Genomic DNA, 13,565 nt, shown 5'->3' on the forward strand with positions numbered 1-13,565 from the left:
GAGGCATTTGGCAGTACAGAGGTCTGCTCTCATGGCAGCACAGACATCCTTCTAGCTGTGCCCGAAATGCTGACATCTTACTGTAAACGTGATTAAGACAGTGTGTGAACATGTGTTCTAAAGGCTTTAGTCTCTCTGCTTCTCAGTTGCTTTCAATACTCAAGAAAATACAACTCATTTTACAGAGAAGAAAATACATGCAAAGTTTTTCTTGAAGTAAGTGCTAAAAGTCAGTGGAATAGATTCTTAACTGAAGAAATGAGTTTAGTTCCTGCAAGACAGTGGAATCCTGATGTTTCCTCTAGGTGATTTTATAAGGTCTTGTAGCATTTAAGGCTCACATTAATAACACAGCTTTTGTTTGTATTCAATTATCAAGACAGGCAGTTTATTCCTTTACAATTTAGACACCTCTCTATTTTTGGAGAACCTTTAGTGTATATAGGTTAGTAAAAGAAGTCTAGATAGGGAAAGTTTTTTGGTTTTTATCCATTCTGCATCTTAGAAAAATGCAGCAAAACCAGAGGCTCCTCAAAAGTTCTATTTGCTAGTGCCCCAGATGCTCCTTTACCAGTTCCAGGAAGCTTATACTCCACATTCTCTTGCAAATACTGTCCCTTGACATAGCTGGGCATCAAATTAACATCCTTCAAAATTTAAGTCTTGATTTTATAAGGAATCCAGTGCTTCATGTGGCAGGTGGAAGGCATATCAAACTGATGCTGGGTTCAGAGGGATGCCTGAGCCTGGCTGCTCTCCTCCTGCTACTGTGATTACAGCCTTCTGCTCTGCAGTATTTCTGGCCCTTCAGATCTGAAGAGTAGCATGTGTTTGGGGAGCAAAGGGAAACATTTGCTCTGAAATAAACTAAGCTAAATGTTTTTCAATTGACAAATGCTTGGGAGCAGTGTGAAGTACAGGAATTCAATAATTCAGGGCTCTTGACGATGCAGCTGTTTGAATTACTGAAGCTGCCATGGGAACTGATGAATGCTTTGTGTGGAATATCTGTAAGAAATAACCATACATTTGGACATGTCTGGGGCTGAAATTTACTCATGGAGGAGTATGACATATTTTTTCTTTACTGAGGGGATTAGCGGGACTTCTAAATACTTTTTCTATGTGGTTCATTAACCTCCCCTCTGTTGTGCAGCACTTTCTCCTTACCCACCTTCATCTCACTTTCCCGAAGTGCTCTGCACGTGCAAGTCCTTCAGCCTCACTGTCAGATCCAAAGCAGCACATAATCCTTGTGAAAAGCCAAGTCACCCAGTGCCACCCCACACTGAGCTCCTCTGCTCCAGCCAGGCAAGAGGAGGGGACAGTGAGAAATAGAAGGCAAGGCAAAGCACAGAATGAAATGGGACAGGGTGGTGTGGCACTCGCACCTTAGGATGCGATCCTGAAAGAGGTGTTCAGAGGGGAGAAGAGAATGATAGTGTGCTTTTGAGGGGAATCTTGATGGACTGCCCAGGAGAAAGCGCCAGCCAGCGAGGAGGTCATGGGTTCTCTGGTCCATTTGCCAGAAATTCCCCAAAAATTAATAGCTGGTCTTACATTTAAATTTGATTTACTTGTATTAAAAAGCCAAGTTTTCAAATATATTTGGATTAAAAAATAAAGGCGTTTAGGGAACTGCAAAAAAATTAGTTTTGTCAAAACATTGATTTCTCAAATCAACGGTTACTCAAAATCAATGACCATGAAAATAAGGACTGTGTGTTATTGTGATTCCACATGCAGAGGACACATATTGAAGTAAACAGGGTTACTGTGTGCATTAGGCTGGCCCTGCACTTAAATCTGGACAGGATTAAGAGTCTATGTGACAAGTATGGATGTTAAACTAGTAAAACTGTTCTTACAGCTGGAAACAGAACCAACCCATGCTCCAAAATGTGAGTTAAAGAAAATGAACATTTTTATCTTGCTTATTTCAGAAGCAGTAGTAGGAAGAAGTAGTTTAGCTGAGGTGGAAATAAAGCACCACACACCACTTCCTTGATTTTTCACTGCTTTTCTATTTTTAGACAGTATTAACAAATTAAGCTCAGGTTGTGTACCCATGGTGGGTACTTTCATACCAGTGACAATGAAATAAGCATATGTGTTTGCAGATGCATTTTTTATGCCATTCTCTTTGCTGCCAGTTACATTGGTAATTGTGCATTTTGTTACACTGGGCTATATACTATGTTTTAAACTGCAATGCTGTAAGACTAAACTCTTTAAAACACTTTTTAAATAATCTCCTTAAAATAACTACAGATAATTAATTAATGTAAGGTAATACACTGCTTAAAATTGCATGAATGAATTTTTCATATTTTTTAGAACCTTTCAAAATTTGCAAAAAAGTGGCATAATTAAAATATTTGAATTAAGACTTTTTAATATACAATATGTTTTAAATCCTGTAAAGAATATATTTTCCTTGCTAGGTGAAAGCACCACCATTTAAAAACCTAAACAAAATATAGGCAGCAAAATGCCAAGTTTCATAGTGACTCTATGTTATTTTAATGCCTTTTGTCATTGACAAAATACTGGAAGAGACTTTGGAAAGCATTATAGTCCCCAGTAATAAGCCTCAAAATTGCAAATCTTAATGTTGGTTTAGAGCCACATACCTCATTCAATTCTGTTCTTTAAAGAATATATGGGTTTTTTAAATAACTTTGTTACCCTCTTAGAGTAGTATTTCATTAAAAATATAGTGGATCTAGAGTGGCTTTCTTCTTTGAAAGCAAGCAGATAGTGTGAGATCATATTCACTTTTTCTGCTGAAAATACTTCGTCTTTTGTACTGCTTTTATCTGGTATTTTTATTTGACATGTGTAATTTGACAGTATAATCTTTGGCAACGAGCCTTAGAGTTGCCAAGGTGTGTCCTTGCTGGAGCAAAGCTCACAACTTGATCCAGATGATCGAGCCCCGTCCTCCCAACACTGGTCATGGGAACCACCTCCCCTACGCGGCCCGGCAGCGCTGAAATGTTTTCTCTCTGCTGTGACATGAGCAAGGCGAATAGAAACCATCAGTGAATTAACTGCATCGTAGTTTGCAGAGAGCTCTCAGAATATGGGCTGATTCTGCTTCCCCATCATGCGATCAATAGCAGCTTTGCTGCCGAATGTGCAGAGAGCCAGCCCAGCCCAATGAACGCTGAATCGTGTTATTAGTGAGCGAACAGATGATGGAGGAACGCTGCCAACACCGTGCAGGCAATCTGCCGGGGGTGGGGAAAGCACCAGTGATTAATAGGACGGGGCTCGAGCATCTGCATCAGCATCAGCTGAGTGATGGCTGCTGATAGAGCTACGCCGGCTTAGGCTGGCTGAGGATACGGTCCACAGGAAATTTAATTTAGGGGATGAAGTAAACAAAAGAGCTATACTGTAAACTGCCAAGGCAATAAAGGCAAGAGTGTAAAATGGATTTAGGATGCAGTTAGGCTTTTTATAAAATCAGGGGATTGAGTAAGAAGGACAAAGCAAGGAGATAGGGTTGGGAGAAACTCTGAAATCGCAATTGAGCTTAATAAGTATTTGCTAGATCATAATTAATTATTATTAAATTTAAGGTAACAATCAGCTTTTGCTCTTTCTGATTTTTGAATTAAACAATCATACTGAATTAACAGTTACTATTTTAGCCCAAAGAACTGACTCCATTTACTGCTCTGCCAGAAATTGCACAAAACTGCTTCTGGCAAAAAAGGATTAACTCTTCCGTGCCATTATTAAGATATCAGTTAAAACATCTTTTCTGACAGTAATACACAATATTTTACTTTTATCTGCATGTGTTACACTTTAGCGGACTGACACCATGATCTGCCATTCAGGCCTTCATTGCCAACTTATCAGTTTGGCAAGTTAGTAATTAGCTCTGTCTCTGCTCTTGGAAACAGTACAGCTTTTTATCTCTGGTTTCCCTTTTACTGCTACTGTCCTGCTTTGGCATTCAAATCACAAGCAGAGTAGTAAGCCCATTATTAAGACTAAGATACAGCCAAGTATTTAAAAACAAATGGCTTAAAACAAAGGGTCAGATTTTCAAGGATGAAGCTTAAACCGTGTCTGATTTATCTTTTTTGTTTAGTACAAAACAAAATCTTCCTTCCTCTTTAAAGGCATTTAGCACAGAAGGAACCCAGAAACAACTTAGAAAGAGGAGTGTGCTGCAACTACTCCTCAACACCCATAAAAAGAGTCTGGCAAGAAGGATCTGCAGAATTCCAAAGACTTGACTGTGTAGTCTTTAAGGATGCAAATGGAAAAGATGCTGAAGCAGAAGAGATGGTGGGATGGGATGATGATGGAATTGACATATTAGAAAAACAAACAGCCATTCCAGGAATCCTGTGCAAGGCTGGGACCACTCAAGCAAGGGCAGGATCTTGTGGGAAAGAAGATGCATAATTACATAGACCTTAGTCTATGGAGAGACAACCTCTTGGTTCCACTCAGAGAGATGGTACAAAAGGAAAGAAGAAAAACATCTTAGATGCCAAACAATAAAGGACTGCCAATCTGGGGAAAAAAGGTCTGAGTTATTCTGGAGCACTGTGAATGCTTTGAAAGGAGCAACACCAATTTCTTTACTAGTGATTGTATTAAATTAGTGCCCACCAAGATATAGGCCTCTGAAAAATGTAATTATTGAATTTTACATCTTAATTGTGTTGCTCCATGGTAGTACATATTGAGGTAAACTCAAGAGAACTCACTTGAATACAAGGTTTAATTAAATTTTTGAGACACAATTAAATACTTAAGACAACAAACAATTGCTTGTAATTCCATTTCTGGAACAAATAAATTGTCCACCATATGGAATTTTATTTCACAGTCCTATTTCATGCTCAGTAGTGTTTCTGCATATCAGCAGTTTTACTGAGGCCCTAATTACTCAGTACCATCATACAGGAGTGGACTGCTAAAATACAGAGCAGAATTTCTTCCTTAGGGCAACTAATGTGTTGGAACAACAATGTGAATTCTTTTCATGTCTTGAAGAACATATCCAACAGCCTAAAAGCCTTCAGGGGGTAGAATCTGAATGTCCTAGGGATGAATACTTCAATAGGGATTTACAGGAGCAAGTGTCATTGAGGAATTCCTATTGCGGGCATAACACAACTGCAGTGTTACTTTTCTTTTAACAAGATCTACTTACACTGACAAAAATTAATAGCTGCAAGCAAAATTAAAGCACTTTTTGCTTTCTTAAGGTTGTGGATAGGCAGAAAGATGCAGCTGAGTAGCTGAAAGTGCACAAAAAAAACCCAGTACTTTCTTTTGGAAAACTGGAATAAATAAATAAATAAATAAATATATATTTTTGTCGTGAAGTTGTTACAGTAAAGGAAAAAACCTTCCCTAAACTGCCTTATTGTTGAATAAAACCTGGGAAATTCCACCATGGATCAAAAGAGACAGAGATACTTCACAGCATAAAAATGTTTTGCCACAGTTGCCTTTAAACAATGCATCACATGCCTCGTTGTGGTGATACCATGGTACTGCACTGCATAGTTTTGGCATTGACTTAGATTTTAACAATTAAAAGAAAAAAAAAAAAGAAAAAAAAAAAAAACAAAAACAAAAGCACCACAATTGAGACCCCAGATCAGTGTTCACTGCTACTTTAGTTCCCTTTCCCTCAGAATTGGTGCAGATTTTCAGTAGCAAGAATGTGCTAGAGAGATGCAGACACTCAGAGAGAAGTGGTGTATAGGATGGCTGCCAAAAAAAGGGAACAGCTGTGGAATGGGAGACATTGAGTAGAAGCAGAAACTACTACACGTAGGTGTGAATACTGCACATGAACTTCAAAAGGCAGGAACTGCATTTGCAGGATGGAAAAAAAATCATGAGGATAAAACAAATTTTGCATTGGTACCAGTGCCTCTTGCTGCTGAAAGGCTGATGAATGAAGTGCTGAGTGAAGAGGCTGGAAGAGGTGATCTCTCTTGATGGAGAAAAAACAGTGTTTCAGGCAGAAGCTCCTGACAGAGAAGCATGAATTAGCTAAAGACAAGTAAGGCTGAGTGCTTCAAATATAGATACAGCAGGATGAAACAGATGGATTTTTTTCCTCCAGATAATGAATATATAGGGATCAATTAGATAAGTCTTTTTATTTTTTAATTAGGCAGTCAAAAAGACAGCTGAGGAGACTAGAATCTGGTAAACAATAAAAATGAAGCTCCAAGGATTGTATTGTGCTTACTGAAAGAGCTGCAGACATTCAGGGAGAGATTGTCACCAGATGACTGGTCCTGCAAGGTGAAAAAACCCAGTTTTTGTGGTGTCATCACCATTGGCACCTGTGAAGGAGGCTGCAGGGGGATAAAACAGCCCTGGGAAGCTTCTGATTCTCCTAAACAAAGGGTAAACTAAAAATTGATCAACTGGAGAAAAACCCAGATAGGAAGATTCCACAGAGTAAGAGGATGTAATTATATAAAGAGCAACAAATATTTCATTTCAAGCTAACATCAGCTAAAGAGCTTTAGCTGAAGGGAACAGACTTTGGAAAGAAAGAACATCCAGCTGAAGGGTAAAAGGAAAAAGCTACAGGTACAATATTTGTTTTGACCTTGCATGCCTCTCATTCATTTTGGAATATTTCATCTTTTTTCAAAAGCTCTTCAGATTTTTGAGGGCCATCAGTCAAAGGTACTTGAGGAACAGTGGCATACATGTACCCAGGAACGAACTGGCACAAATGTCTGATTTATATGAAGAGAAAACCAGGTCCTTGCTTTCTTTCCTCTATGGTTCAAAATTTCCACTTGGAGAACTCCAAAAAATGGAAATGGAAAGCCTATCACAGCAGGTGGAACACATTGTCTCAAAAAATAACTAAATTTAGGTGTAATGAGCATCCTTTGAATTAATCTTAGTCTGAAACCCTGGGATGTGGGAACACAGCATTTCAGTTGTACCTGTTCAAAAGACTTTAGTTGGCTGACAAGTGATAGATCAAGTGTATAATCTTTAGAAAACATTATTGTATTGCTTCACATAACTATCTTGCACTCCCCCAAGATCAGACTATTTCTGAAGTGGGTGAAAAAACTGATATCTGAATTTGATAATTAGGCAGTATTTCAAGGCTCTGATAGTTAACGGATAACACAGGGAAAGAAATTTTCTAAATCCTAAAGGACTCCTGGTTTTGATGGAGCTCAGCAAGACCCAGCAATGATCCAGAAAGGGAAGCTATTTTCCTGACAGTGTGGGCTTCAACACTGGAATGAATGACTGAGTGCTGCTCTGTCGATGCAGGATATTGCAGATGTTTTATCCATCAGGACATGGACTGTGGAATTTTGTAGAATAAGTGCTACACTGGCTTTCAGCAGATCTTAAAGTAAGAATACTTATAGCTTTATTGACTTCTGACTACATGGCCTGAGCAATGCAGAAGAGCCAACCCTTTTTAACACTGTCTGTGTCTCCTGCTTGGCCCTGCATCTGAGTGCACTGCTGTCCTGACTGAGTTCTGGCTATGTGCTGCTCCTTTAGCTGGCTGCACTCAACACTTCATAAACATTCTTGAGGAAGAATCTGAGGTCTCGAATGCTGCAAAATTCCTGGTAAAGACTGCTCTCTGGGGCCTGGTCCACAAGCCTAATGGCTGGCTAATTGGCAGTATGCATCCCATATGCATCCCACGAGGTGACTCATAAATCAATCTCAAGCTGAGAATAGTGGGGGCAGATGTTGCCACTTTGCTTCTTAGACAGTATGTGTGTCTCTCTTGGCTCATTATTATAGAGTGAAAAAATGAGTTCTAGCCTGGTTTTGGAATAAATCAATACCAATGTCATAATGAAAAAAAAAAAAAAAAAACAAACAACAAAATACCTCTGAGAACTGCCCTCAGCCTTTAATTTCTTTTTCTGGGGCTATATGTTTGCTTCCTGGGAGCATGATGAAGTCCAAATGCATAATCTTGAGTAGTTTGGGAACTCAAATAATTGTGATAATTGTTGAGGATGGGAGAAGAAGGTTGTGAAGGTCACTGCATTTCCAAAGTGTGAGACTATTTTCACCTTCATTTGAGGCCTGCCATTTGAGGTCCTTTGGGAGATGCATTTGATTGTAATAGACATTACAGGTGACATTGGAGTCTTAAGACATTTTGTCAAGAAGAACAACCAGTGCATGCTTCTTGAAGATTTTTAATTGCATTTCTTGAATTTTCTAATATTGAAATGAAAATTCCTGCATCACAAATAAAGAATAACACAACTCAAAGTCACATCTCAACTACTCTGTTTTCTGAAAATATTGTATGAAAGACATCTCAAGGTTATACATCATTGAAATGGATCAAATGGCACCATTTATTAGAGGGAAGAAAGTCAAACCAGATGTAATGGGAATCCTCATCTGCTTTCACTAAAACTGAAACAGAAACGAGTTTTGATTTTAATTTGAATAGCAGCCTGTGAACCATATTTCAGATTTTTTTAAAAAATGGTAAAATCCTAAATTTGAGGTCAGGATAATTTGATAGCTGAATTCTACTTCGCCTCTCTCAATGAATAGGAGCTAAATATTCTTACTTAACATATGTACATATGTAATTGTATTTTTGCAAAATAGTTATAGTTATTATATCTTTGTTTCTTTGAGGGCTATTTTAATTGTTGATAAATACATGTTATATTTGATTTTTTTTCTAAAGTCTACTTTAGAAAAGTAGACTTTTCTACTTTTTTTATAGCTTTCCATAAAGTAGTTACATAACAGAGTATATTTTAGTTCATAATATTTAATAACATATTAGATCCCATCTACCCTTTTTAAAATTGTAGGCTAACAAACCTTTCTTCTTTTTTTTTTTTTCCTAAATCTCTTGCTTTGGACACTAATTCTGGGTTCATTTATATTTGAAGGTTGCCTTCAAAGTAGCCCACATATAATCAGTTCTGTTTCCTTTTACAGTTTGTCATGCTTCCCTTCTCCACCAAAGGTCTTGTAATGTTTCCACTTTCAGAGCACTTTTGCCATCTCTTTCCATCTGAGTAAGGCTTAAATTGGGTGGGATTCTACTGTAACCTCACTGCTACAGTATAGGTGCAGACACTTCTCTGAGTCTCATTAGCAGGTACCTAAAACTCTGGTCCTGTGTGCAGGGTGTCTCCTTTCTTGACTTGAAATTCAATGACAATGAGGTCGGGTTTGCCAGAGGCCAGCAGTACAGCTACTCCTGACAGAACATCTGATTATCTTTAGCCAAGAGACTACAGACTTTTAGGGGCGCCTTCCACAGCAACAAACAGTGATGTTGTTATTAACATCAGACCTATGGAACACAAACCCAAGGCTAGAGCTCATTCTGGAGTAGATTATAAGGAAAAAAACCCCTCAAAACAACACACAGAAAACCAAACAAAACCCACAACTCCCCAAACCATAGTATTTGCTCTCCTTTAATTTGTTTCAAAATGTGAGTAGGCTGCTTTTGTACTTTGAAATATATTATCATGTATTATCCTGTGCATTCTCTTTCTCTTTTAAATATGTAACTTTTCTATATTTTTTCCTCTAGTTATTATTTTCTTTTTCCCTAATGATTGTAATTGTCCAAATACAGAACAAGTCTACACAGCAGGCAGCGTCTTGCCTTTCCATGCTCTAGCCTTACCTCCTGACATCCCAAGTCTGATCTACTTTAGTCTGTTTTGCATTTCTAAGTAGGTGGGAGCCAGGTCCAGTTTAGCTGAACAATTCCAGATTCTCTGTAGAAAGCATGGAGCTGCTGCTATGCCCAGGAGAAAGCTATGAGCAGCTGCTCAGTGGCACCTCCACTCTTTGGAGGTGCTCTTCAATTGCTTCCAGCAAATCCACTGTCACGCAGAAACTGCCACTTCTAGAGGTGCAAGCCAGATACTGAGGGTTCCCCAACTGAACAGGGCTATTTGGTAAAGTTTGAGGCACATGATCTGAGGCTTGAATGTTAAGTAAAATTCATGCATAGGGTTTTTCTTCCTAAGCTAAATTGCCTGAAAAGCCTTCTTGTACACAGGAACGTGGATATACTTCAATAAAAATAAGTGTCAGAGAAGTGAAAGCTTGCTTAGACATTTCAGGCTGCCTGCAGAGTAAAGGAACGCATGTATGGTGTTAGAAAAGAAGCCAACATCATGTAAATCCAGCACTACTTCTTGCTTGCCTTAAATCAATGGGCTTGTGGTGCTATTCCTTAGAGTCAACAAACGTGCCAGGAAAAATCTGTTTCCAAGCTGACAGCCCTTTCTCAGAACTGCCTGTAAGTACCAGGGAGGATGGAAAACTGGGCTGCCAGGTTGCAGAGGTCTTAAGGGAAGAGTTTGCCAGAAAAAAAGAATTGCAGAGTTTCAAGCACAGAAAGACCTTCAGGTTTCCCAGAGTTCTTCCTAAAAATTTCTAATTCATACAATGAGAAAAGTAATATCCTAAACGAAGCAATCTAATAATCTTGTCTCTCCTCCTTAGCGAGTTGATTTTAATATGATGATGGAGACTGTTAGCATAATGTATTCTCTTCCTGATGCTTTTTAATTTAATGCTGGATTGAAATACTGCTCTGAGAAGGGATGGGCAGACAAAGGTGGTACATTCTTGTAGTCTGAAGGAGCTCTGTGGAGACTACTTTGAATCCAGGAAAATGTTTTTACATAATTTGAGAATTAGCCTTATCAGGCTCTCTGAAGATCTAATAACAACCAGAAAGTTTTTATATACACACTCACAGTCTATATCGTGCTATAAAGTCTACAGAGAATCTCAGGGTCTGCGGTGTCAGAATGACCCTAAGATTGTAAAAGTCCTTGTTTCTTAGCCCATGCAGCCAAAGAAGGAGTCTGAATGCATAGGATCAGCTTTTCAAGGTTGTTTATTCTTCCTTATCTATAACATTCTTTCTCTGACCTGCCGAGCTCCGTCTGGCAAGGAGGCCATGGCATATTGTGTGCTGCCTTGGGCAAAACAGAACCAGACAATTTAGAAGCAAAATTCCAATTCCATTTGATTTCACCTCTCATTTGAAACCTGCAAATGGGTAAGTATGGAGACTAAAAACTAGACATCAAAAATAAAGGGAGAATAAACCAAATAAGATAGAATCAAAGAAACATTGGAATCACTTGCTTTTCAGATAATATGAAATTCATCATTTCAGGTGAAATTCATCTATGAAGAAGAACAGCCAGCAGATCAATCCCTGACTCTGAGACTGGTGTCACTGGCAGAATTTTGGGGTTTTGACCATGGGTTGGTTGACACAACAGCAGGCTTCCCAGTGAGATAGGGTGTACTTGTCTCAAAGGGGGAAAAACCATCTTTGATCATAAGTTAAGAGGTCTCACTGAAAGAGCTTTAAACTGGATTTGAAGGTGGAAGAGGATAAAACCAGGCTTGATAAACTTGGGGGCACCACACGGATATTTGAGGGATGTTGTTCTAGTTAGGCCCTTCAGTCTGCCATCCCAGTGGGGATGGAGATACATGTGGCAGCAAAGACAGAAGGGTATTCATGTGTTAGAAACCACAGAAGTGCCTAAAACCAGTCATGCAGGAATTAGGGCTTCTTCCCTGCAGAGGGCATTCAGATCAGTAGCCCACCTGAAGCACTTCTACACCAAAACACACAGGATGGGTAACAAACAGGAGCTGGAAGCCACTGCACAGCAGAAAACTATGACAGTTGCCATCATGGAAGTATGGTAGATAAATTGACAGATTGAGACCAACTGTTCAGAAAAGCCAAGTGTCAGATCCTGTACTTCAGTCACAGAGACCCCATGCAGTGCTACCAGCTGAGGGAAGAGTGACTGGGAAGATGCCTATTGGAAAAAAACCTGGGGGTGCTCGTTGACAGCAGCTGAACATGAGCCAGTGTGTGCCCAGGTGGCCAAGAAGGCCAATGACACCTGGCCTGTATCTGGAATAGCGTGGCCAGCAAGACTAGGGCAGTGATTGTACCCCTGTATTCAGCAGTGGTGAGGCCACACCTTGAATTCTATGTTCAGTTTTGGGCCCCTCACTACAAAAAAAACATTGAGGTAGGTTATGGAGTGAGTCCAGAGAAGGGAATTGAAGCTGGTGAAGGTCTGGAACTGATGTGATGAGGAGCAGCTGAGGGAACTGAAGGTCTTTAGAGAAAAGGAGGCTCAGGAAGGTCCTTATTGCTCTCTACAACTGCCTGAGAGGAGCTGTAGCCAGGTGGGAGCCAGCCTCTCATCTCAAGTAACAAGTGATAGGACAAGAGGAAGTGGCCTTAAGTAGATCCAGGAGAGGCTTGGATACTGGGTTGGATGCTTGGATACCGACAGGGTTGTTAAATATTGGAACAGGCTGTCCAGTGAAATGCTTGTTACCATCCCTGGAGGTATTTAAAAGATGTGGCACTTGGGGTGACAGCTTAGTGATGGACTTGGCAGTGTTAGGTTAACAGCTGGACTTGATGATCTTTAAGGTCTTTTCAAACCTAAACAATTCTGTGATTTTATTTAGTGATTCTGTGACTTTAGCTTTCTATTCCTATGGAATTACACAGAAGAGAAATGTCTCTTTTAAACTAAGTCCTTAAAACAAAGATACTGCTGAACTGATCTGAAGCAGTACACACTGGCACTGATTTACCTGGGAAATTACCAAAATTACTGAAAATCTTCACACTTTTGGGTCTTGGAATAAAATCTTCACATCTCTGCCAGTATATGTCTGGCATATTTTTGTCCTGTACCTAGCTAGCTATGTCTGGCTGTCACTAACAGCTTTGTTTATTAAGTCCTTAAGTGTTCCACAAATAATTTTAAAAAGAGAGGTATAATAGCTAGTTACTTTCCATATTAGTAGTGTGTTACATCTGCTACAGCAAAAATGAAAAGTTTGCTTAACAGAAAGAACTGTATGACTCTAAATTTTAAACACTTACTTCTTTCACGAACCACTGGCAAAAGGCTGGGCCAATCCACTCTCTTGCATGAATCCCACAGTCTATCCAGACAGCCTTCTTGTAGGGCCGTGATCTTTTACCTAACTTGAAATGTGAATATTCACAAAATACCAAGAGATTGCATCACATGAGTGAAAACACAGTCATGAGAAAATAATAGAATATGAGAGAGCCTAAACCATTTTGAATTTCCTCATATAAAGGAACACAAATTTACTGTTTTAAAAGGTATAGCCAAGATAATGTTAGGCAGGTATGCCACGATAATGAGGTCAACCTATGGAAAAAATCTGTAGCAGAAGTGAGATCTGTAAAGTCCTCTTTTATGAGGAATGATTATCATATTGAGTAGGGTGAGGAACAATGACATTACATGAATTGCATGATAGTGAATCAAATTTTCAGAACTCTTCAGAAGGAGATGAAAGGAAAATACATTGAAAGTAAGATCTTTTGCATCTTGCTGACACTCTCTAATTTGTGGTCCTAATCATATTGAGAGCACACAGCCCTGAAATTTTGTCAGTAGGTAAAGAAGCAGCATTTGTGGCACATGCTGAGAAGGGCTCCACAGTCCTCTGGGATCTCTCTCCAACAT

The 13,565-nt window shown here is 39.3% G+C and overlaps 1 protein-coding gene across 1 annotated transcript in view; it reads right to left on the minus strand.

The window, feature by feature from the left end:
• Positions 1 to 13,565, minus strand: part of CPA6 (carboxypeptidase A6) — an 86,281-nt gene that overhangs the window by 12,894 nt on the left and 59,822 nt on the right. The window contains exon 7 of the mRNA XM_031503736.3: positions 12,947 to 13,051. Coding sequence (XP_031359596.3) covers positions 12,947 to 13,051 — 105 coding nt within the window. The remainder of the gene's footprint in view (positions 1 to 12,946; positions 13,052 to 13,565) is intronic.

This window comes from Lonchura striata, chromosome 2 (genome assembly GCF_050655825.1).
Source record: "Lonchura striata isolate lonStrDom1 chromosome 2, ASM5065582v1, whole genome shotgun sequence".
In the NCBI taxonomy this organism is placed as follows: domain Eukaryota; kingdom Metazoa; phylum Chordata; class Aves; order Passeriformes; family Estrildidae; genus Lonchura; species Lonchura striata.